At 35.2% G+C, this 26,186-nt stretch overlaps 5 protein-coding genes across 5 annotated transcripts; 4 read left to right on the top strand and 1 right to left on the bottom strand.

Moving 5' to 3' along the window:
- The first annotated feature begins 749 nt into the window (after window positions 1-749).
- LOC125828575 (uncharacterized) lies at window positions 750-6,861 on the top strand. Its single transcript, XM_049507884.1, is given in 5 exon segments — window positions 750-1,092; window positions 1,277-2,071; window positions 3,283-4,646; window positions 4,649-4,834; window positions 6,346-6,861. Coding segments are annotated over 4 exon segments (2,238 nt in total). The 5' UTR covers window positions 750-1,092; window positions 1,277-1,443; the 3' UTR covers window positions 6,406-6,861.
- A 1,108-nt stretch (window positions 6,862-7,969) lies between these two features.
- LOC125828459 (uncharacterized) lies at window positions 7,970-13,169 on the bottom strand. Its single transcript, XM_049507746.1, has 11 exons — window positions 12,548-13,169; window positions 12,274-12,423; window positions 11,980-12,129; window positions 11,669-11,716; window positions 11,448-11,492; window positions 11,223-11,258; window positions 11,010-11,057; window positions 10,073-10,174; window positions 9,401-9,652; window positions 8,846-9,183; window positions 7,970-8,752 (listed from the first exon to the last, which is right to left on the bottom strand). Exons 1-11 carry the CDS (start codon window positions 13,167-13,169, stop codon window positions 8,087-8,089), a joined length of 2,457 nt encoding a protein of 818 aa, XP_049363703.1. The 3' UTR covers window positions 7,970-8,086.
- A 2,035-nt stretch (window positions 13,170-15,204) lies between these two features.
- LOC125828586 (O-fucosyltransferase 16-like) lies at window positions 15,205-19,063 on the top strand. Its single transcript, XM_049507896.1, has 10 exons — window positions 15,205-15,369; window positions 15,773-15,817; window positions 15,910-16,000; window positions 16,087-16,163; window positions 16,540-16,628; window positions 16,727-16,910; window positions 17,098-17,279; window positions 17,715-17,817; window positions 18,070-18,401; window positions 18,730-19,063. Exons 1-10 carry the CDS (start codon window positions 15,205-15,207, stop codon window positions 19,061-19,063), a joined length of 1,602 nt encoding a protein of 533 aa, XP_049363853.1.
- A 1,479-nt stretch (window positions 19,064-20,542) lies between these two features.
- LOC125828605 (PLASMODESMATA CALLOSE-BINDING PROTEIN 3-like) lies at window positions 20,543-22,680 on the top strand. Its single transcript, XM_049507917.1, has 3 exons — window positions 20,543-20,995; window positions 21,493-21,526; window positions 22,201-22,680. Exons 1-3 carry the CDS (start codon window positions 20,698-20,700, stop codon window positions 22,463-22,465), a joined length of 597 nt encoding a protein of 198 aa, XP_049363874.1. The 5' UTR covers window positions 20,543-20,697; the 3' UTR covers window positions 22,466-22,680.
- A 773-nt stretch (window positions 22,681-23,453) lies between these two features.
- On the top strand, window positions 23,454-26,157 carry LOC125828532 (histidine biosynthesis bifunctional protein hisIE, chloroplastic). The gene is made up of 5 exons (XM_049507831.1): window positions 23,454-23,699; window positions 25,025-25,270; window positions 25,361-25,456; window positions 25,617-25,768; window positions 25,922-26,157. Exons 1-5 carry the CDS (start codon window positions 23,550-23,552, stop codon window positions 26,118-26,120), a joined length of 843 nt encoding a protein of 280 aa, XP_049363788.1. The 5' UTR covers window positions 23,454-23,549; the 3' UTR covers window positions 26,121-26,157.
- Window positions 26,158-26,186: the final 29 nt, after the last annotated feature.

The following is a 26,186-nucleotide window of genomic DNA, read 5'->3' as shown; positions in this document are numbered from 1 at the left end:
AAGGAGTTGTTAGACTTAATTATAAATGCAAAAGAAGGAATTTAGCTCCCAAAATTTGAAGTCAATAATCATATTAATATCTTAATTTTATTTATATAATCAAATAAATACCTCTATTTTTTTACAGGTGTGTGTATGGTGTACCCATTATACTAACATAACAAACAAAATATATACATTTCGGTAAGCGAGCGGAGTCAGATAGAGTTAAAAAGTTTAGCTAATAATATAATTATTTTTTATGCTACATTGTTTGGATTCTTTAAGACTGTCAATAGATACATATCGAATTCTCCAAAAGTAATAGATTTTGGGAGAATCCTACATGTGTGTGGCAATGAAATTGAAGACTCCACGCAATTTAGTTTTTATGTATATAGTAGATGTAATTTCTTCGTGAATGAATCACCAACTTTATCATTCAAAAAGCAATCAAAAGAAAGTTATTTTATATCTGTTACGAGTAAGAGGTGACGAATATTTTCATAATAGGTGTAAAGTGACGAATATTCCATAAAATTAGTCGAGACGCGCAAAGACTGAATCTCAACATGGCTATAAATGGATAATAGTTGAATGATATTAAATGTAATAGATAATGCACGTGGTGTCTCTAGAAGCAACAATGAGCTGACAATAAATGACCTTTATCATCATTACCATATGACTAATCAAACATGTAAAGGCCATCATACGACATCGTATTGATTATTCAAGAAAACAGCCTAAAATATCAGTACACAAAAACTTTCACATGTGAGAAAAATCCTATGATCAAGAAAACAAAAAACAGTCATTATTAGGGTACCCAAATCAAGAAAACAACAGTGTTTTCATTGATAAGAGGTTTAAAATTTGATGGGTTATTTTTTCTGGTCAGTTTGTTCTTGGGTTTTCTTGGAGGAATCAATTGGTCATTTCTAAGGGGATAAAGTTCAAATCTTTTGTAAGTTGGTTCAAGGAAAAAGGTGGGATCTTTACTTTGTTTACTAGTAAAAGTTACAATTTTTGTGCAAGTTTATACTTTGTTTAGTAGTAAAGTTGGAATTTTTACTAGTATTTTGAGGTGAAATTGGCTTGTGAGTTGTGAGGGTAGCTATATGTGGAGTTAAGGGGATAAAGTTCAAATCTTCTGCAAGTTAATCAGGAAAAAGGTGGTCTGTTACTGTGTTTACTAGTAAAGTTGGAATTATTGTGCAAGTTTATGCTTTGTTTACTAGTAAAGTTGGAATTTTTACCACTATTTGGTGGTGAAAATGGCTTGTGAGTTGTGAAGGTAGCTATATGTGGAGTTAAGAGGATAAAGTTCAAATCTTTTGCAAGTTTATCAGGAAAAAGGTAGTCTTTTTGCTTTGTTTACTAGTAAAGTTACAATTTTTGTGCAAGTTTATACTTTGTTTACTAGTAAAGTTGGAACTTTTTAATAGTATTTTGGGGTGAAAAATGGCTTGTGAAGGTAGGTATATGTGGAGTTTGAGTGGTATTGTGGGAGCTTTTGTTGATCTTGCTATAGCATATTTCTTGCTTTGTGCAGCAACAGTAGCTTTTTTAGCATCAAAGTTTCTTGATTTTTTTGGTTTGAGATTGCCATGTCCTTGTGATGGACTTCTTTTTGGTACTGTTCCAAATAGGAATTTGTGTTTTCATAGACTCTTGGTTGATTTCCCAGCTGAGAAAGTGTCTAATGTACAACTCTCTATAAAAGCAAACTTCCCTTTTAATGATACTGTTTTGGGGAAAGACCAGAATTGTGATGTGAATTGGAGATTAATTGGTCATGAAAAGGAGAATAGTCCTCATGGGTATCTTGAAATGGGTGATGAAGCTTCATGTAGTTCAGTATCAGATGCAAGAAAGTCGCATAATATTGCTATGATTGAGTTAAGTCCAAGAAATGAATTTGGGATAAAGGGGAAAGGAGTGATGAATCAGAGACAAAGAGCAGGGGTTCGTCGAAGAAGGCGTAAAGCAGCTGTTGATTATGGGAGATCTTCATCAGTTTCATCATATGATCCGCAATATGAAGAGTTTCCACTAGGTCCTCCATCTCCTCCTAGTACTAATAAAGAAGGTAATGTTTTATTGAAAATGATACATTGCCCTTTTGATTTCAGAAATGCTAATGCTCTCCTTTCTATGTTTGATGTTTAGTCGTCTTGAAAGTTGTTTATCTGGGAAGTACTTTTTCAGCCTATTATTGCATCATGTTAGAGTGGGTCAAAGTGTCACATTGGTTGGAAATGGACTGGCGGTCTACTTATATGGACTTGGGCAATCCTCCCCTCATGGGCTAGCTTTTGGGGTTGAGTTAGGTTCAGGTGCCATATCGTATTAAAGTCAGGTCTATCCTTGTTTGGGCTCCTGGTCCACACTCCAGTAGGACTTGGGTGTGAAGGGGGTGGAGTTAGGTCCAGGCGCCATATTAAAATGCTGATGTAAACGATGCATCTCCTTTGTATTACACAAACTAAATGTATTATGTCATCTTTTCACATTTCCGTATAATTATGTAACTTAAACCATTCTTATTTGGTGCAAATCATAAGCAAAAATAGTTATTTTTCTATCTATCAAATGCTTTCAAATGAATATTTACCTCTTATGCTCAGATTTTTTTTGGTATAATTTGTTTATGGAAAAAAGAAAAGGAAGAAACTTTGGTAACATTTAATTTGTTAAGCAACGGTTTTAGGAGAAGTAGAAGTAAAGATTGGTTGAATACAATAGAATAAAAAAGATACATATAGCTGATATTTACTTGGAAATGTATTTTTGTCTTGTTAGTATATTTGATTTTGAACCTACTGCTTTTCTTGGAGTGAAAGATTTAATGCGAGTAAAATAATATAACAATTTTTTTAATACTATTATTATTATTATTATTATTATTGTTATTTATATATCTATCTTACTTTTTATTTTTATTTTTATTTGGTATGATGATGAGATATATTGAGCTTAAATGGAGAAACACGGTCGGTGAGGATTCATTAGAGTTGACCCCGATTTGTTTGGGTTTAAGGTATAGTAGATGTTGTATTCAATATGTTGAGCAGAATCAATTATTTTTAAGTCTAATAACTATGGCCAAAAGAGGATACAAGAGAATCAACAATCTAAGCTTCAATCCCGACTAATTGGGGAAAAAATGAAGAAGCATCAAACTAAGTATTTTCAAATTATTAATTTTTACGATTTGTAGCCTCCCTTGTTTTATTTAACTTTAAAGCCTTGGGGTTCCAATATGTATCAATTTAATGCTTCTCTTTGTGGTGAATATAGATGGTGGCCACCCTCCACTGGTTATGAGATTAGGCCAGAGAGACAGCTTTGAACTGAATGGATCTTCTGATGAAGTTGAGCACATTGAGAAGAACGTTGCATCCATTGAAGAGCTGAGACATAATGGTGAACCGGTTTCCAGCTTCCATGAGGAAAACAGAATAAGATTCTTGGAACGAGCCTTAGAGCACGAACGAGAAGCTCGAGATGCTCTTTGCATTGAGCTGGAGAAGGAAAGAAATGCTGCTGCGAGTGCTGCAGATGAGGCTATGGCCATGATCTTACGTCTACAAGAGGAGAAGGCATCTATTGAAATGGATGCCCGGCAATATCAGAGATTAATTGAAGAGAAATCTGCTTTTGAAGCAGAGGAAATGAACATTCTAATGGAGATCCTGATGAGGACAGAGAGGGAGAAACACTTTTTAGAGAAGGAACTTGAAGTATATAGGCAGATGACTTATCTCGGAAATGAAGAATCAACAGTTGATAGTGGGAATGTAGTGGATGCACTAAGACGTCCTGTTGCTTCATCTGATCTTAATGAGGATCCACTTCATATGCTTCATCAGATTAGTGCATCTTTCAACAAGAGGACTGTTGTAGAAAATAGGGACTCCGAGGAGGGCATTTCTCTTGATAAACAAAACTATATTGCTTTAGGGGGAGAGGCACCGATTCAAAGACAGAATAAAGATGTCAACTCCCAGAAGCAAGTTGACTTAGTAGAGCATTCTTGCAGTCAAGAATTTCAGGAGAAAGAGATGGTTTTTATGGTTAACCACTCCGATGTGGCACCAGGGAATGGGAAAATATTGGACACATCCTTGAAACACTGTGAGACAGGTCTTTCGGAACAGAAGCTTCCTGATCAGGCCATTTCCCTAGAAGGGGAAGTGCTAAAAGAAAATCCAGATATGGAAACAAGTGACAGAGCTTGTATTGATGTTTCTAGAAAAGACAAGTATTTGAAGTATCATGAGACAGTTGGATATCAGGGATCAAAATGTCCATGTAATTTGACCTCAAATAAAGAACCTCGTGTTCACGATGTTCATGTCATTGTCGATGGGTCCAACTTTTGCAATGATGTCAGTAGTGGTGAATCTAGGAAAAGTGCATTAGAATTTTCTGGAAAAACTAGTCTCCCTATTGAAGCTTCTCCTACACAGGATGTTATTAGAGATCGTCCAAGTACTAGCACGTTGTATACTCAAGTGGATCTTAAAATCGGTGCAGACACTACTGGTGGGCTTCCACCAGTGGGCTCATGTGGTAAACCTTTGCTATGTGATTCGCGGGGAAATTCCATATCCTCAGTAGACAATGAAAGGCTGAAAATTGAAATGGAAGTGGAGAGGCTTCAAGAGAGAGGTTAAAGATTGTGCAAGAGGGAAGAGAGAAACTTGACTTGACTGCAGAGCATGGAGAAAGAGGAAATATGCAGTTAAAACTTTTGGAGGATATAGCACACCAACTTCAAGAGATTCGGCAGCTTGCTGAACCTGAGAAGGCTGTACGACAGGCTTCCTTGCCCCTGCCATTCTCTAAGGTATGAGACTAGCAGGTTCATATCCATTGTCTTGTATGGTTAATAAGTTCATACATACATCTCTTAATTATATGCATTTTTCTTCAACTTTGAGGTTACTCTTATTGTGCCAAGAGCATGATGAGCGTAGAAATGTTCAAATCACTTTTAAGGTTGATCTTCATATTAACATTGTCCTTGCATTGTCGCCGGAATGTGATGTATACATGAATGTCAACAAGTCATCATGTAATCATTTCTGTGAAAAGATGAACTTTTTGAAGCTGCTCCAGAATTGAGTCTCGTAATGCCACTGGCATGTGTTTCGTGTAGCTTGGAGAAACAGATAGCAATTTGAGAATGATTTCCTAGACTCTATGAGCTGAATGTTATGTTGTAGCCTTTGTAGTTCTCCTCTTTTTTTCCTAGACTGGACTTAAACATCATTGGACACTGGAATGCATTTGGAATCTGGTTATCATTCGTTAAGAAAAAAGTAGTAGGAAATATTTGGGTGACTAGAATGATTATTACTATGAGTCACGTCTTTTGGACCCTGTCCGATCTATAAATTCTTCATCATTGACTCATTTTATTTTGGAGTACCAATTCTAAGATTTGTGCTCTCAAGCTCTGTTGCGTTCAACAAAACACTTGCTTTTGTTTGTTTGTCATTTGAGATCAATTGTATTTGTTAAATGAAGTACCAAGAAAAATTGATTTTTTTTTCCATCATCATAGGTGACACTCATATAAGTTGCAGTTAATGGGTGTCTGGCAAGTGTAACTGTTTAAAACGAATAATCTGGAGTAGACTGCGTAATGATAGATCGTGAATGAGTTGACCAATTCATCATTTCTTGAATTTCATATTTGTGGAATTTGAATGGTACTTCCGAAAGTTTGGTGCTCATTTCAAATTGCTTTATTTTTCCCCAGTAACATTTAGGGGTCGTTTGGTAGAATGTATTAAAAAAAATAATGCATGCATTAGCCTTGTGTATTACTGGTACCTTATTTGGTACTCTTGTCCAACCTATGTATAACTAATGCTTGCATTAGTTATACACTCTATTGTGTATTAAGGTGTGTATTGCTAATACCATGGATTTCCAGGTATTAGCAATGCAATGGTTTAAATGCATGCATTAACTCAATTAAAGACCCTATTACCCCTCAATACCTTTTTTATATCTTTTCCACCATAATAGTGAGGGGTATCTTGGTAAATAATTTTTTTAATGCAATGCATTCTATTTTTAATGCATCAAACCAAACAATGATAAAAATAGTCTATGTATATTTAATGCAAGCATAACTAATACATGCATTGCTAATGCAAGCATTAATAATACACTCTATTTAGCATTATTTTTATACACTCTACCAAACGACCCCTAAGTACCTTATAGAGTTCTTTTTGACTTTAATTATGTTTTTTTTTCACATTCAGAGTGTAGTCTAGTCACCATGTTGTTCCTGCTTCATCTGTTCCTTGAGCATACAAGTAATGGTATGCAATTGTGTTTCAGGGCATGTCAAAGAAAAGACGTTCTCGAAGTGTTTCTGTAGGAATGCAACAAAGCTCTTGAGGTATGGTAAATCTACATGACGATCACTAGAACTTGCTCAGATCTGGGGAAGGCGGTCCAAATAATACTCCGTATTATTTTTCAAAGAGATGCTGTGCAGTTCTTTGAGAACAAGTTCTGCTGGGAACGGCCTCTCTAGAGCATGCAGCTGATGGTATTAAAGTGCAACTTCGGAGGACAAACTGGGGTTAATCCTCTACTGGATAAGAAGATGAAGAAAGGTTATGACTAAGTCGGCACACAATTTTTATCGTTTTTCACGGCTGGTAACAACTTATCACTCTGCTATTTTGTTGATCTCTATCCAGTGTTCAAATGTAAGATCCCTGTCGTATAAACCTCTGTTGTATCTTCCTTCTTTTTGTCGATCATTTGATGGTAAAGCACTGAATCTTAGCTACTTGTACAAAAAGTTGCACATTTTCTTTCTAATAATATATTAGTGGATACTGGATACGTTGTCTGAAGTACTTATTGAGGATATTTCTTACCTATTTATATCAAATAAGAAGCGAAAAAGCTATATATTGTGGTCAGTGAATTGTCAGTAGAACCGAAAGGTCTCGTGTTCAAATCTCAGTGGAGGCACAAGACACTAGGTGTGATTTCTTCCCATCTGTCTGAACTTTGGTGGGCAGAGTTACCATGTACCATCGTTGGTTTTGTGATTTAGCACACTACCGTTTACAACATGGAACTTCATCTTGTATTGTAGTTATTAGCTCATGCATCACAAGGGTGAACAAGTACATGCTCAATGCCAACCCTAGGTGTAAACTCATGGTTATGAGAAATTCCGTTGCATCTCCTACTACTGTTTTTATGCTAGTGATGGCTCCTAAACATGTCCGTTTTATCATTTATATATTTAATGTAATATAAATTCCTCTCGTCTCCAACACCCACCAAAGGACCTTTCTAGCTATATGACTTTCTCTACGTCAATGAACACCAATCTTTTTTTCCCCTTGCTATAAACTCCCATCGATCTCCTTAACAAAATTATAGCATCTGTTGTAAATTTACCGGCATAAATCAAATTTGGTTCTCCGTCACTCTTGTAGTGTCCTTAAATCTACATTCTATCACTCTTTAAATGGACCAGCTACAATCCAAATTAAATAGAGCTTGAGCGAGGTATGCTGGGGAGTAATCTTTATATTTGGATTTAAGTCATATTGGATAAAAAATGATCCTTGAAAAGCTAAACTTTTTCCTTGTTCAATAATTTTACAAAATAGGATAATACCTTGACAAATGCCTAGCATGGGTCGATCCCAATTGGTATAGAAGGGTGGTAGCTCAGGGGCGAAAGTCTAGCATGGGCCTATCCCAATTTGTGTAATTATGAGGATAGCATCCCAGGGGTTAAAATGCCTAGACAGTTCCCTAAGACTTCCTCAAGTTCACATGAATTGCGGGATCAAACAACATTTAGCACCCTATTCTTAACTAGCTTTAGTCTGGAAAAAAAGGTACATGAAATCATGGAACGCTTAAAAAAGTGTGAGTTTCTTCAAGGATATAGATAGAAAAATTATATCTCCACCTTGCCTCCTCTCAACGAAGGGAAACCTTTCTTGGAATTCATCATTTTTTGACACAAAACAACCCAGCCTTATTTGGAAACTGAAGTAGGAAACCGTGCAACGCTCTGCTCTTGTCATAATTTCGACCTGTTTCAATCATCCTTTTCTTTACCTTCTTTCTTTTGATCTGAGCTAGTTGCTTCTGAGGAATCGGTATAAAACACCTTATAGCTACGAAGTGGTAGGTTTTGGATGTATGACCTTATAAGATCAACATAGAGAGGGAACTGATTAAATGCAAAAAACACCACAGGTATGCATGTTACCCCATATATTGGAATTGCCGCAGTCCTGAATTTATCCCGGAGGACAAAGAAATGTGCAGCACAGAATGAGATCAAAATGGCAGTTATTGATGCAAAAAGCGAAGTTAATCCAAGGAGCAACTTTCTTGGCAAGTCTTTCTCGAAATCATTGTGTCGGCATCGAGATGTGAGGATAGCTAAGAAAAACACTAGGGCCGTGACAGAGAAGCAAAGAGAAACTAGTGATGTTATAGAGAACACGTCGAAAGCAGGCTGATTTTCTAAGTGTGGATGGCCATTATCATCGGCTCCGCCTGGGATTGTGGCAGATGTAGCAAATGCAACAGTAGCAATCAGTGCTGCTACGACAGAGAATGAATTGGCAGTTGTGACGAGCCATTGAGTTCCATCACTGAGTAACTTTGCATGTGTCTCTACGAAGATCTGTCTTGGTGTCTGACCTTTATTGTTATAACGAACATATGATTGTGGTGGCAAAGTGTGCTTGACATACTGCATTATGATAAGAAAATATTTTACACGTTAGTGTATTTAAGTTAATCCCTTGTGATATTAAAATATGGTTGGTTGTTAAAAATCTCTTACCTTGTACCACTTCCTTTCGCCTTGCAACTGTAGAGCACTACCAGGGATGCGCCACACCTCGAGCTTCTGATACATTGCAGCTAGGTGCACTGCATTGTTTCCATGTTTGTCCACATGATAAAACACGTACTCTGGATACTTTTCTCCTATTAACCAATTATAGACATCTGTTTGCCTATGCTCTACAGCTAAAAGCAGTATGTTCTTCTCGTTACAGTCCGTATCTTGAATGGCTATTGGGAACTTTTTGAGGATCCTCTGTACCATCTCTACAGTACCCATCTTTGATGCCACTAATAGCGGTGTCTCCTTGGTCTTGGACATCTCTGTATTTAGAACTATAATTATTCTAGTTGCTTTTAGTGTACATATAGCTTCTGATGAAGTTATAACTGGTATAAAAAAGAAGAAAGTTGATTCTGATTTGGAGTAGCAGAATAAATTTTTAGCTTGTTGATGTGATAGATCTTGAGTTCCTAAAATTGCAGTCTTGATGACCCGGAACAAAGTTTTCCGTGCCACACAAGTATGACCAGAAGAAAAGAGATTCTTTACCGGGCTTGAGATCATCTTTCTTCTTATCTGTGCTTGAAGTTGGTGGTTGCTCGATCTGTGCAATGTCATCTGTTGGAGGGGGTGCTGTAGGAGGTGCTCCAATTTGACTATAGAGGTACGTATCTTCTGGCTTCTCCCCAGTACTTTCATAGAATTTGTAACGTTCTTCTTTCTCAATCATCAACTTCATAATTTGAACTCCCCATGTATGTTGCCTTTTCCTTTCCTCTAGTTTTTTGGTCCTTTGGAGTCCTGCATGCAACAAGATGTGGATCCTGATGACATAATGTGGAAAGTAAAATATGAAAAAGATAGGACTTGCCTAAATGTCAAACAACAAAAACATAACTTCCCTTAGTTTTCTATTTCAAACAAGAAAAAGAAGAGAGTTTTTAGTCCTTTTCCACTTTCTCTCCATTGATATCTCTACTATTCTCAACCCGTTCTTACGTTCTAAACAACAATCAAGGGTCAAGAAGTATCAAAATGTAGTCATTAATTCCTAGTTTAATTTCCAAACAAGGGATGAAGCAGAAAATATATCATAACGGGGTTGGAACTACTTTCTTCGAAAGAATAACAAGTCTGATTCTTTAGAATTACAATATCTGCACTCAATAGTCAAGAAATGTATGCATGATAAACTAGAAATGTTTTAAGAATAATTCTTACCAATACCCAATACAATAAGTACAATCTTCATTATACATTTGAGGAACTCGATAAAGATGGTGTAATTGGCTGGAAACAACTTGTGGTTTCTGTTCCTTTCAGCTGGAATTCCAGAGATCAATCGTTAGCAGAAATATGTTGGAGAATCACACACTTTTATCAATTTTCTTCACATAGAAAATGTTTACATAGCTTGGAAAGAAAGGAGCTCTAATGCTCAATGCTTTGATTTTGATGGACAATCAGTATGGTGATATATTTTGCGTCTTTTTGTTAATATTTTATACAGAGAAAAACAAATCTTACAGAGAGTAGAAAGATAATAAGTCTTTTTTGAATCTGCAAAACTCTTAGGTACAAAGTGTCAACACTCTCCTGATGAGATGCTCAAATCATTTGGTTAGTTTTATCTTCGAAAAGAAATTGGTCTAACTGGAAGGTTCCTGCGTAGTTACATGCACATCTTCTTGATATTCCAGGTGTTTCCTATGTGGTGAAACATCTGAGACTGTTAACCATCTATTTTTACATTGCAAGTACACCCATCATCTGTGGATAATATTCCTAAGCCTCAAAGGCATCTCCTAGACAATGCCCAGGAAGGTGGCTGAGGCATTACTATGCTGGGAGGAAGGAGGTGTACATGCTAAGGACAGAGGTAGATGGAGAATTATCCCGGGGGCAATCTGGTGGGCTGTTTGGAAAGAAAGGAATTCAAGATGTTTTGAGAGCATAGAGAACAATGTGCAGAAAGTTAAACTAAATTGCATTTTGACATTGTCTCTATTATTGATGTGTTGGACTCAATTTAGACGTAGAGAAGTGAAATCAGGAGTACACTTGTATATAAGGTTACAGTATGACCCATGTACTGGTTTGTGATATAATACAAAGTTACAAGTTCAAAAAATATATATATACATGTGTATGCATTCACCTTGAATTGAGGGATTCTCGGGGTCATTTTGATGATAACTTTGATGGCCTTGGTGTGCAGAAAAAGGAAACATAAGTTAGTACTAGTAAGAGTTGTCCTCATGAAAAACAAATAAAAAAAGTAGTATAATATATATATATATATATATATATATAGTTTCTTGCCTCTTTAGAAGCCTGTTTAAGTCCACATAACCTGAAAGGTATCACATACCTTTTGACTTATTCTCTTGATTCTCAGTAGTTGCTCCTGTAGTAATTGAATAGAAAAGAGAATCAGTCTTTGAGCATGTAAAATTCTTAGGTACTAAGTCCCAACAAGAGTTCCCCGAGGCACTCGAATCATTTGGTTAGTTCATTTTGTGAAAGAGATTGGTACTATTGATTAACTCAGCATGGATGAGTTAATAAATTAGAGTGTTTCTATGTAATCATGTACCTTTGGACTTCTTCCCTTGATTCACATCAGTTCCTTTTGTAGTATCTGGATAGAAAACAGAATCAGTCTCTGAGTATGTAAAATTCTTAGGTACTATGTTCCAACAAGAATTCCCCGAGGCACACAAATCATTTCGTTAGTTCATTTTGTAAAAGAGATACTGTTGATTAACTCAGCATGGATGAGTTAATAAACTAGAATGTTTCTATGTAATCATGTACCTTTAGACGGGTCTTCTTGATTCCCACAATATGTTCGCTTAAGATAATCTGGATAGAAAAGAGAAAATCAGTCTTGGTAATGTAAAACTCTTAGGTAGAAAGTGCCAACGACAGTCTCTCAAACAGTCTATTAGTGCATTTTCAACAGGAGATTGGTCTAGTGCTTTCAATAAACCCCGAAATGAAGTGAGCAACTTTCTTGTTTTGATCGGAGTATCTGTTGGCATTTCCTACCTAAAGAGATTTTGTACTAGTATAATGTACTATACAGATTAGATAAGACATTGATCACATGCAGTAAATCTACTCACTTAGAGTTTTCAATGTCCCATTCCAAAGTAGTTCCAAGAACTCCACCATTGTTTGGTAGTTCTCTGGGAGATTCCATTCAAGCTTACTATATGAATCTTCTTTTTCTTCAGCTTCATATGTCATTAACTCTAGCTCTTCGATATTTGTGCCTGGAATAAAAGAACCTAATATTAGCTATATAACCTTCACAAACAATGAACATGAACCATCCTGCAAAAGTTGGATGTTTATGGCTAACAGAAAACAGTAAATGTGTTGCACTGGCACAAAGGATAAAAAGAACGCACACTTACAGTAGTAGATGAGGCTATCTATGAACCGAAAATGGTTGCCACTTTTGAATACTTGAGGCATCCTGGAAAGGAAGTGTAGAGGAGATGTGCCCTCTACGTTGTAACGGTTGACAAGTTGCCCATAGTAATGTATTATCTGAAAAGCCAGATCTGTTACAAGATAAGTTGTTAATACTACTGTCCCATTCTACCACAGAGAAGAAATTATAAACATATGTAAAGTTGAAATATCTGATAATCAATAGAAAAGACTTTGTAGGGGATTGGCTCTTACCGAAGTACTCGCCAGAGATGGCGGCATGTAGAATGTTATCCCCATCTTCCCTCCTACAAAGTTCAATTGGACCTTCTCCTTTTTCATTTAGACAACAGTTATGTAGGTAGAGAAAAGCTTGTAGCTTGCCACGATAAGCAGCTACGAATAAGGGGGTTTCCCCTTTTGAATTGGTCTCCCAGATGAGATCACGGTCTGCTGAGTTTACCATACACTCAATAATCGGGACACTCCCAAGTTCTGCTGCAAGGTGAAGAGGTGTGTTCCCTTTATCATTCTTCTGCTTTAAGATACATAGTCGATTTTCCTTTGATATGTCAGCAATCATTTCCTTGATACAAGTAAGATGAGGATGCTGTAAAGAGTTGTCTCGATCTGGATGATAAGAAGTGATAGCTAAGTGAAGAGCAGTATCTTCAGATCGAGTGAGTTTGGATTCATGAACAAACTTGTTGTTGATGTACAGATGCTTAACTTTTGTCCACTTATTCTCCATAGCTGCTTGAAATATTTGATCTTTAATTGCTTGGTTCGCCTTTTCTGTCGACTCATTTGAAGAAGGCCTTCCCATTCCCATTCCTTTTCCTTGTCCTGATAACTGTGTTTGAATTTCTGAGGCCATTTGCACTACTTGTTTCTACAGATTATGTTGATGCCACTCACCAGTCACCAATGGCTTTAATATATACTGCTAGTTGAGGCATATTGTTGAGAAACATTTCTTTACAAGCCTTTTTGTTGGTGCAGGTGTGATGGCTTTTCTAATACCCAAAGTATTTAAGAATCTAATATTTTGTTACTGTGACTTTTACACTATCATATCACATTAGTTGAGGAAATGTATTGTGTGTCTGACAATCCTCACATCGTGACCTAGCTTCTCGGGTTGAGTTAGAGTTGGTTTACCTAATGTTAGGCTTCTATATTACGTTGTTTTGCGAGGGGGTGAGTGCTATGTGTGCGCTCCTTATACGATATTTGGTCAATCCTCGCTTCATGAGCTAAGCTTTGGGGTTGAGTTTGATACAAGATACATTTTCTCCACACTTTTATGTCATGCAAAACACAAGGGTAACACCTCTTTAGTCATTTGTTCCCTTCTTGCTGCTATCAGCAAGCATCTCTTTTTTTTTTTTTTTTTAATCTTTTTGCCTTTATTTTACTCTAGATTTGCCAATACATAGATTATACACCGATTATACGAGGTTATATATATATATATATATATATATATATATTATACGTTCGCTGGCTATTTTTCGTGCAATTTTATCTTTTATGTTTGTAAATCCATAACAGTGCAGGGCCCAAATTGGACTTTAAGAGTTAAAAAGATGTACAATTTATTTGGTATATTCTTTGCTCAAATGTTATGTTATTCTCTCCTCTTAGTTTTCTTTCTCTATTCCTTTACTTTGAAGTAATTCCTCATATAGTAAAATTTTGAACTCTTTGAATGCACTTTTTTCGGTTTTTCCTCATCGTTAGTAAAAAAACGAAAGAGTTAAAAAGGTAAAAAACACACCTAAAGTATCTCGTTTTTTTGAGTTTCATATCTGAACTATCTGTTGTTTCAGTTTCCTATTTAAACTATCACCGATTTTTTTTGTTAAAACACACATCAACTATCGATTGTTCACTTTTTCTACCTGAACTATCATCGAATGTTTATTGATTAGTTGTTTATTTTTTCTACCTGCATAATGGTGTAAAATTTGCATACAAATTACTCTTTTCAAATCGCGGATCTCATGAGAAACATGATGGGTAATATCCAAACAATTTTTCGGAATAATATTTTAGGAAAAGAATAAAAAATATATTTTATCGTATGTCAATCAATTAAAAAATTGAGATAGCTTAAATCGTAGGTAAAAACTCAAATTCAAGAAAATTAACATTTTTTCATTGAGTATTAAACTTTTGAAGTTAAGAAAATCAACATTTTTTATGAAGTCGTGATTACCACAATGCAAATTTTAAGCAAGCGTTTGATCATAAAATTTAAAAGTGATTTAATTTTATGTTTTGATTTCAAATCAACGTTTATTTATGAAATCTATCCAAAATTTCAATTTGAAATAAGATTTTCAAGTCCTATGAGGCTATGACCAAACGTTTATTAATTCAAGGAGTTTTGATATATACGTGAGATTAATTTGTTTGTCTTTTACTTTTCTATTTAATCCATTTAAAAAAGATTGTTTTTTAAAGCCGTTGTTTTGTTTCAATTTTTTAAATGACATATTCAAGAATCAAGATTACATGATTAAATAATATTTTGATGTATTCTACGTATTTTTAATTTTTTGTCACAAGATTCAAATTTATTTTTTAATTTTATATACACCGTAATAAGATTAATTTAGTTAAAATACACATATACTCCGTAATAAGTTTAATTTAGTTAAAATACATTTCTAAAATAAGTTAGTAAAATGAAACAGAGCAAGTACAATAATTTTTTTTTGTTTTCTCATAGCATACAATATTATATTATGTTATTTCATAATTTACAATTTGACACGGAATTTAAAAAATTAATATTTTCATCTCTATGCATGTAATGTGTATGGGCATATTAATGCAGCGTAATTCCTTCTCATCTTCATCGTCAAACTGCCGGAAAATCAAATTTTCGTTCCACCACCGCTCCCATGGCCTCCTCTCGGCGGCGCCACCACTTTTTTACCCGTGGACGGTGGCTAATCCCGGCCATCACCGTCGCCTCCGTCTTTCTTCTCCTTTTCTTTTTCCTCTCGATTCTCGCGCCTTCTCCTAATGGCAATCGTATCTTCCTTCTTCCCCGTCGCGATTCTTCGGTACCTCATTCACTCTACATTAATGCTACGATTAATGTTTCGCGTACATAATATAATAATAACTGGATTCACAATCAAATAGGGGAATTGAACATTCATATAAAAAAATTTTGATACTCAAACAACTGAGCTAATCAGGCTTTTGTTAATCGGGCTTAGATCCGAGCCAATGCACGTTCATTGAAAGTTTCGATACTCAACCAACTGAGCTAATCAGGCTTTTGTTAATCGGGCCTAGATCCGGGCCTTGAGTTAATGCACGTTCATTGCAAGTTTGGATACTCAACCAACTGAGCTAATATGATTTTGTTAATCGGGCCTAGATCCGGGCCATGAGTTAATTCACGTTGATTTCATTTTTGAGATGCATTTGGTTAATTTGAATGTAATTTTGTATTTGTAGGGAGAAAATGATGATGCAATTGAAGATTCTCCGTTACCTGTTCCGGTGAATATCTGCGTTTTCTGTATGAAGTTTCTATTTTTTGTTTGGATCTTATATTTCTAAATTTTGTATTGATTGTTCTTTTGTTGTTTAAGGCTAAAGAGAAAGTGAGTAAACGGGATATGTGGAGTTCGAGAAATTCAAACCTCTTTTATGGATGCAGTGATGCTAGTAACAAATTTCGAAGTGAGTTATGTTATATTGATACTGCATTTTCGAAAGGTCAATTTACTCTGATTTTCTCTTAATTCGATTTGTTGTCAAATTTGCAGAAGCACAAGATATCACTCATCCTAATCGTTACTTGTCGATTGTAACAAGTGGAGGTCTTAACCAACAAAGAACTGGGGTAAGCAAATGTGGTTTGCACTGGCTTTCATTTAAGAAATCTGATTACTAATTTGTTGGCTTAAACGAAGTACTAATTGCTTGTGGTTGTTGAACACTAGCTAGTAGCCGAGAAAGTATTTGTTTTAGTAATCAATGTGTAGTCCAAAACTAATCGAAGATTGATTCATTGAAATTATAGTTTTACGCCTTATGATGTGCTCCAAACTGGTGGCTGGAGCCTCATAGAAACTTTAGCTATATTTCCTTGATGTGTAAACATTCCTGTCATTAACTGTTGCATAGTTTAACTTCTGCTGACGTCGAACTAAAATGATTATATGGAATGCAGAATGGTTCTGTATTTAACAGTATAATCTCTTTCACCTCGATGACAGATAACGGATGCTGTTGTTGCTGCTCGAATTTTGAATGCTACTCTTGTTGTTCCGAAGCTGGACAAGAGTTCTTACTGGAAAGACTCTAGGTGAGTGAGTACGTAGCTGAAAAATGATATTTTGTTTTTCGTTGCATATTGTTACACTCTAATATCTCTGCGAAGTGAACTATGCATTTTCCTTGCAGCGTCTTCTCTGATATTTTTGATGTTGATTGGTTTATAAAATATCTTGCGAAAGATGTTACAGTTGTAAAGGAACTTCCACTCAGAAAAGGGCAAATCTGGTTACCTTATAGAATGCGAGTTCCTAGAAAGTGCAGTGATCGTTGCTATATACATCGTGTATTGCCTGTACTTAAAAAGAAACATGTGAGTATATTAAGTCCCTTAAATTTCTTCCACCTATTGTATGCATGAGGAAAAAACCATACTTTTCGTCAAATGCATTACCAGAAAATATAAGGCCTAGTCGTGGAGACGGATATGTCTATGCTGTATATAAGATGTTTGAATGTTGATATTTATAGACCTGTATAGCGTCTGCTTGTCGTAACAGGCTGTACAGATCATGAAGTTTGACTATCGACTTGCAAATAGTCTGGATACAGATTTTCAAAAGCTTAGATGCAGAGTTAATTATCATGCGTTGAAGTTTGTTGACCCTATACTTAGAATGGGTGAGAAATTGGTTCAGCGAATGAGGATGAAGAGCAAGCATTTCATTGCTCTTCACCTAAGGTTCGTCTTCTATTTGCTTATTTATTATTTTCTCATTTACGATCACTTATAGTTAGTATTTGATCCTTGTTAGTGTTATGATTTTCTTCAATCTAGTTTCATTTCACTTTCCCTTTGTCCTGTTTGTTTTCGTTATGTTTACTTAACTGCTGTGCTCGAACTTCTGCTATTTAATTTGTCTATCGCCTCTTCAGGAAGTTAAATAGCTTACACAGCCACGATTATAGTGTAAAGGTTCGATTTTGTATGAACAGTTTATCAAACATAAGAATTGTGTCCTAGTCCAGGAATGTAGATAACAAACCGTATCATTTTGATTACAATGACAATGAAATCCCACCACAAGTGAAGTCTGGGGAGGGTGGGGTGTACGCGTATCATTTTGATTATGACAATTTTTTCTTATTCCTTGTTTTATACTCGCATATGGTACAGGTTTGAACCCGATATGCTTGCATTCTCAGGATGTTACTATGGAGGGGGCGATAAGGAGAGGGAGGAACTCGGGAAGATACGAAAGAAGTGGAAAACATTACCTGTAAGTACTTGAGTATCTGCTTTCAATCATAACCTCATAATGAATCATTGTGAACTGTGAGCTTCAAAGATTGGTACTTTTCTTTATGTCTAAAATTTGGTTCTTTTCTTTATGATAGTTTAAATCCCCTGTAGTTAGCCCATCTCTCTGGTTTGCACACAAGTTTGAAACTCGGGGGTTATGTGCCCGCCCTCTACCTTCCTTCCACTTACCATATATGATGTGTGAACTCTATTTCCGATATACTTTCAGGAGAGTCACCCAGATAAGGCAAGGAGGCATGGAAGATGCCCTATGACTCCTGAAGAAGTTGGCTTGATGCTGAGATCACTTGGATATGGCGAAGATGTTCATATATACGTAGCATCTGGTGAAATATATGGAGGGAACGAGACATTGACTCCGTTAAAGGCCCTCTTTCCAAACTTCTACACAAAAGACACCCTTGCTAGCAAGGATGAATTGGAACCATTTTCTGCATTTTCTTCTAGAATGGCTGCACTTGACTTCATAGTTTGTGATGAAAGCGATGTATTTGTCGCCAACAACCATGGAAACATGGCCAAAATTCTAGCAGGACGAAGGTCTGCTGCTTCCCCCTCCTATTTCACTTTTTTTCTGCAAAGACATATATAATACATAAACATGTCATTTAACTTGTCCTCAGCATTACGTCCTTCAAATTTGGGTGTGTACAAGTAGACACTTAAATTTGTATAAAGTTGAATAAGTAAACACACGCATCCTACATGACACAATATACCTAGGACACCAAGTAGCATGTTGTGTAGGAGGTGGGTGTTACTTGTGCAACTCTATACAAGACGCCCAAAGTTGGAGGGCATAGGATGTGGCCAAGTTAAAAGACACGATTCTGAGGTAGACTAATATACTTTTTCCTTTTCGATGCAGGAGATATTTTAGCCATAAGCCAACCATTCGTCCAAACGGTAGGAAACTATTTCGAGTGTTCTTAAACAAAAACTACATGTCACACAAGGAATTTGTATATAGAATCAACAAATATCAGAAAGGCTTCATGGGAGAGCCTAAGGAGGTAAGTCCAACCTGGGGTGTGTTTCATGAAAATCCTTATTCATGCATATGTGAGAAAGTAGATAACTCTACAGGAGGAGAGGTATTGAATAGTACCTCTCGCGTTGAAACTTTCACCAGGGTAACAAATACTGACTATGACCCTGATACACCTGATGATCTTGAGGTGGATGTGTTGCTCTCGGATTGAGAATGTATCGGTAAGAGCCTTTCAAGAAAGTTTTGCTTGTACATACACCATTTTTGCCATGATATTCATTGAGGCATCAACAAGTACAATGTTGAAGCCCTTGCAACAAAGGGGGTTAGGTTGTGTTGGAGTTTTAGTTGAGAATTCTAGTTCAGACAGTGGATTACAAGGTGAGAGATCGAACCCTCATCAACAAGGTGAAAGTTCAAGTAGTCAATCAACTGAGCTACTCAGATTCTTTGGAAGCCCCAACTGGACTTTTTCCAGCAAAACTATATACTAGAGCTATACATAGATGTTACACATCACATACATGTAATTATTTATTAACATGTTTTTTTGTTTGTCAAGTTTTTCATGATTATTAAACTTAAATTTGGGAAACTAAAGTACTACTATTTACTCTGGTATTATGAGGTGTTCATTAGTTTTTTCATGAAATACCATACTATTATTTCATAACTTTAGTTTAAAATCATAAAATTCAAAAATCTTCTTTTGATTTTTTAAATTTCATGTCAAGTTAAAATTCTCAGACAAACAAATAGAAACGGAGGAGTATAAAATATGTATAATTAGATCAGAAACTAAAAAGAACCTTAAAGTTTCAAACTCCCAATAAAGCAAATCTAAAAATCTAAAAAAAGAGAAAGACTGCACAAACCCCAAAAAGGAAGGAAAATAAAAGTAAAAATAACAAAGAAAACAAATAAAGAACAAAGTATCCTTATTCCACTTCAATCTGTCTCTGCTTTGCTTTTTCTTTTTAAAATCATAACAATGGTATTTGAATCAACTTGTATATATACTAATTATTTTATTGAAGTTTCTAATTGAGTTCTAAACGAATTAACTTCTTAGTAATGGTTTAATCTCTATATAGAAAGTCCTATGATGAAAAACTATCATGTTAGATTTGGAGAGAGATAAAATCAGTTAATATAATAAGAGAAATATATGCAAGCTTTTTCTTTTAATAACCGGTCAAATAATTTCGTGATCATCGATCTACCTCAATTCACCATTATCAAATCTTATACATAAATTGTATAACACTACAAAAAAATTCATTATCTGTGATAAATCATTTAATCACTCAAAAAGTATTTCGTCACACAAAAAATCATCAATCTTTTATCTCTAAACATGATTTTGTCCATTCACAAAACTTGATTTTATATCCAAACATTACATAGATACTCAAGTATAGTATCATATATATATATATATGTATGATAAAGGTGGAAAGGCAAATATACTAATTAATTCTAAAATTTGAAAGCATAGGGCAGAGTCAAGCTCCCAAAGCAAAATAAATAAATAAATAAATTGAAAAGATAAATAAAAAAGAGAGAATGATAACATGAGAACACACACCCATAAAAGCAAAAAAAGAGAAAAGAAAAAAAAACACTACATATATCAATCATTCCACTCCTTTTTTTCCCTCTCTTATTCCCACCTCTCACAGCTATAGCGGCAGATTCAAAATTTAAACATCATCAATTTTCTTTCACATACATAAAATTCGATCTTAAAACACTTACACTAACTCAAGTCACCAACTTTCTTGACCTTCCAGCACTAGACAAATACATCGATTTTGTTATTTCTGAATCCGTCTCTGTATATATATGTTCATGGAAGTGTTAATGGTTATAGTTATGATGTTAACTATTATTGTTAGAACAAAAGCTACATGGTGTGTAGTTAGAAGTGATGCAAGTTATCAAGCATTACAAAGAGGTTTAGATTATGCTTGTAGCTATGGTGCTGATTGTTCACCAATTCAATCTACTGGCCTTTGTTATCTTCCTAATACTATTCAAAATCATGCTTCTTATGCCTTCAATAGTTACTATCAAAGAAACAACATGGCTCCTGGCTCTTGCCAATTTTCTGGCACTGCTACTTTTGCCAAAACTGACCCAAGTAAGTCATTTTTCTGGTTTCTCACTCGATGTTTGATTCCGACTAAATTCATATTTGTACCGAAAAGTCTCGTATAATTTCCTAATAACAAAGGTGATTCTGTATCTAGGTGTTGAATTCAAAACTTTTCTGATTAAGGATGAAAGGATAGTAGTACTTACCGCTCTATCAAAATCTGATCGATTTTTTTATGCATTAGAAGTTATATATATGCATGGTCAAGGTTAATGTAAATGGTTTTTTTATTATGTTAGGTTACTCAAATATCTACATGTGAATATTCTTAAAATGTTAAATTTTAAATTCTTGAAATTAAAACAAGTTACATACTTGGTACAACATGTAAAATTTACCTGATTGTGTACTGTGTATATAATTTGAACTCTTTAATTTATGTACACTGACACAACATAAATAATATTTTTTTTGAATTTTCAGTGTATAGGTTGATATAGGTAAAGTTGATTAATTATTTTTTTCTTATTTTTACCTCTTAGGTTATGGATCTTGTGTTTACCCAGCTTCTCCAAGGTATGTTCTTTTAATACTTAGTTGTTTTACATCTTTATTTTTTTATGTTGTTTTTTTCATTCTTGATCATTTCTATAGCTTTTTTTTCTTGAAAATAATGTTTTTTCTTCCACTTTATTAGCTACCCAAAATAATGCTACCTTTTTAAAAAGAAAAGAAAAAGAACATTGGGTTGTAAAGTAGAAAAATACCATAAGCAAACTTTGTTTTATCTTTTTTGAGTGTTGGATGGAGATAATGGTTTTTATGGGGTTCAAGAACATTGTGGAGTGTTGCTTTTTGTGTATAATGATGTCCATTGTGCCTTATTACGTGGAAATGTGTTGATGTTTTCGGGGCGGATCTAGAAGGTAGCGAGGGTTCACTCGGACTTCATAAAAATGTATATAAAATATATAAATAAGTTATTCTTTTAATTATTTTATGTATATATATTGAATATGAACCTCCTAAAACATAAGATTAAAGACTGACTTAATAATTGAGGGGTTCAGATTTTCGAACCCATTAATGAAAATCTTAGATCCGTCATTTCATGTAACTTCATGTTGTTCTATGGTTGAACTTTTTTTTTTTTTTTAATCACTAGTCACTCTATATTACTAGTATATAAAAAAAAACTTCTATATAGTTAAACTATTTATTATGTTGTTGATATTTTGAATTTTGATTAGGGCTGCCGGAGGGCCACTTCCTCCTGGAACCGGAGGGCGTAACAACACAGGTGGAGGAATTACAACCACCCCACCAGTTCTATATTCACCACCACAAGCAATTATAAACCCCGTATATGCTAACAGAACAACACCAATTATCGCGGGATCAGATGATCCTGATTCTCAAGATTCAAAAGCAACTTGTCCCAAGTTTTGGACAATGACAAGCTTAATTCCAACATATTTGATGTTTCACCTAATTCATAATTTTCAACTTTTGTAGGAAGACTTGATTTAGTGAAATTTTATTACAAATGAAAATTTATTTTGATATTATGTGTTATCAAAAGTATTGCTTCGCTGCTTAAAGCAATGAAGCAAGCAAATTGAGCCAGAGGGAGTATTAGTATGATAGTTTTTATATAGTTCATGTGTAATTTAACCGGTTACATATATTTAGACATGAATTTTAGTGTAAAGAAGTTGGATTGTTTGGTTTGTTGTTGTATTGTTGATATTTGAACTTTGTTGACATTTTCTCCATATTATCTCAAAGCTCAAACGATTGGGATTTCGATTCCTCATGGAATTGGAGGCCACAATAATAAAGTGGAGGAATCGTGATTACTCTAGTTTTATATTTACCACTACAAGCAAGTATAAACCCATGCATGGTAATGAAGGAACAACATCGAGCACCAATCGATGTTCCCAACTCTGAAGATGCAAAAGCAACTTGTCCCAATATATTTGATGTTTCTCTTTTTCGTATTTTTCAACTTTTGTACGTATCCTTAAAAGATTAAACAAAAGATTGGTGTTTGTATACAAAGATTTAGTGCATTTTTGATGTATTATGAAGTTAGGTGTTATCAAAAGCATTGCTTCGCCTCTTAAAGGAATGAAGCGATGTAAAACGAGATGTTATTACTTCATGAATGAATCTATACGCTTCAAATTAACGCGCATAGTGACTTAAACGAACATTGCAGTCGATTCTTGAAATCTGAATTTTGACAATTCATAGTATATAAAGGGAATATTACAATTAGTTATAATTATTTAATTCATTTTAAAATAATTATAATCCTTTGTTAAAATCGCACTACTTATGTTATTATATATATTCGACGGCTATTATTTTGATAGACGACTCTTTAATTTTTCAGCCCAATTGTCCAAATAATACTGTAGCCCAAATATATGACCCACAAGCCCAAGCCCAAGCCCATTTGGTTTAGTGTCGTAAATCCAAATTCATTTCCTAATTCCCACTACACTCCAGTGACCCACTGCTCCGCCGTCGCTATCGCCGTCGCCGTCGTTATCGCCGCCGTAGGTTCCGTCTTGTATAATCGGATCCTAAGATGTCAATTTCTTATTCTCCTTGTTTTCAACCTCTGAAAGTGTTCCCTAGAAGCAATCGTATTCGTTCAAGCGGAGCTTTGACCTTGAATCGACGTAATGTAGTGACATGTATGAAAAAATCTCATGAAGATACCTCTCTTGAAGCAAAGGTATGAACTCAAATGGCGCGTTAATGTTGTTTATCAAAGTTTGTTAGTTGATATAGAAGCCACATTTTTTTTTGTTTTTTGGGTTTAGGATTATCTATGTTTAGCTCGTTTATGAATGAATTTGTAGTTTATTTGATTGATCAGATATAATCAGATGCATCCTGTGTTAATTATGGTATATATTTGATAAACGTGGCGTGCTGGACAGCTTTTGCGCAGCTCAACTAATTCATCGAGATACTTGTTAATTACTTTAGCTTGTCTATGAATGAATTTGTAGTTCATTTTGATTCATCAGATATAATCAGGTGCATCCTGTGTCAGTTGTGGTATATGTATATAAACCTAGTGTCCTTGCCAGCTTTTGGGCACCTCGACTAGTTCCATGTGATACATGCAAATTATGTTTAGCTTGTCTATGAATGAGTTTGTGGTTTATTAATACATCAGATATAATCAGGTGCATTTTGTGTCAATTATGGTATATATATTGATAACCGTGGTGTCCTGGCTAGCTTTTGCGCGCCTCAACTATTTCCACGGGATACTTGTCAATTATGTTTAGCTTGTTTGTGAATGAATTTGTAGTTAATAAATACATTAGATATAATCAGGCTCGCGAACTGTGTCCATTATGGTGGATATTTTTTAAAGGCTAGGGTAGTAAAAATGATAGTTGAGTTCCTTGTATATCATTTTGATCTCTCTTTAAGTCTTTCATAGAGGTCTAATAATTTGTTCATTGTTGAGTTGCGTTTGGATGCTAGTTGCCACATCATCATTATCGGATTACACATTACCTAAGGAATCTAAACCAATAATCAAAATCAAATTTTGACTTGTATATCTAGTCCAATTGCTCAATTTAGACTATGAAAATTCAAGATTTCATGGTTCAAGTTACTCCTAATTTATTTATAATAACGAGACGTGATTTAGCTAGAACATTAGACAGCACATTCTTCTTTAGAGACTGTGACAAGCTATTAGATATCAACTAAGTTAGGTGTCTATGATGTGCACTGTGCCAGTATTTTACATGTCTGGAAAAAAAAAGCTAGCGAAGTAGAAAAAGATCGCGGGCTTTTCATCTGTCATTTTGATCTCTCTTGAAGTAAGTTGTTTTTCTTTGTTGCACTTTGCAACTGATGGTTCATTGCTGCACTTCTGGGGACGTGCAGTGCCTTGCTCTTTGGACTTTACAACAACACCTTCCCTGCCAAGGCTAGTTGAAATGTGTTCTATTTACTGACCTGGACGGATGAACATATTGTATCACCTTTCCTTTGTCTCTTGTTTTCTCTTTTCTGATAACAGTACTTCAGGTTGATTTCTTACTAGATCATGTCAAATGGGACAACAAAGGCCTTGCGGTTGCTATAGCCCAAAATGTTGATACAGGAGCAGTCTTAATGCAAGGGTTTGCAAACAGAGAGGCTTTGTCAACAACAATCTCATCACGTAAAGCAACATTTTATAGCCGGTCACGGTCATCTTTATGGACAAAGGGAGAGACATCCAATAATTTTATCAATGTTTTTGATGTCTTTCTTGATTGTGATCGTGATTCTGTAAGTTTTTAGAATCCCTTTTGATAATTAAATTGTGCCTTTGATTCCATGTGCTTTTTTACTGAAATGATAATCAAAACGACCTATCAGATAATATATCTTGGGAAGCCTGATGGTCCAACATGCCACACGGGGTCAGAGACATGTTATTACACGCCAGTTGATGAACTTCTGAAAAATCCAGAGGTTAGTTGCATTCTGTCAGGTGTTAAGTTTTTTTCATCATCTTTATATTACCTTTCTAAAAGAAGTTTTAATCATCTCATGAATTCAATGAAAAATAGCTCGGCTTTTCTATTGGAAAATAGTCTATTTGAACCTGCCTAAGATGTAGTAGCTGTGCTAGGTTGAGAAAAACGAGCTGGCTTTGACGACTTTATACGCATTAGAATCTACAATCAACCAAAGGAAGGCAGAAACATCTAGCTCTTCAAATGGAAAACCCTCGTGGACGAAGCGATTGTTGCTTGATGACAAATTGCTTTGCTCCAAAATTCGGTATATTGCTTGACATTCTTGATCTTATCATTGACTGGTCTTCAGAAAAATAGCTTTTTCTACTCCCTTGTAGCACATACATATCTGGGGTATTAAATTGGGATTGATGGGTGTTATAGTTTTCTTCTGAATTTTGTTCTTCACATCTTGCAGAGAAGAGGCTGACGAGTTATGCCGAACTCTGGAGCAAAACGAGGCTAATGGTCGGACTGCCTCAGAGATGGCAGATGTCTTGTATCATTCCATGGTTTTGCTTTCTCTTAGAGGAGTAAAACTGGAGGAAGTTATGCAGGTCCTTAGACAAAGGTTTTCAAAGTCAGGCATTGAAGAAAAGAATAGTCGAAAATCCTAGGACATATGGTATAGTAAAAACCTCTTCCTCTACTTTATTGAATTTACCTCAATACAAATGAAGGAT

This window comes from Solanum verrucosum, unplaced genomic scaffold (assembly GCF_900185275.1).
Source record: "Solanum verrucosum unplaced genomic scaffold, falcon-dt-bn FXZP01000273.1, whole genome shotgun sequence".
Classification (NCBI taxonomy): Eukaryota; Viridiplantae; Streptophyta; class Magnoliopsida; order Solanales; family Solanaceae; genus Solanum; species Solanum verrucosum.
The sequence above is the reverse complement of the archived record's forward strand: the minus strand, read 5'-3'. Positions and strand labels throughout refer to the sequence as shown.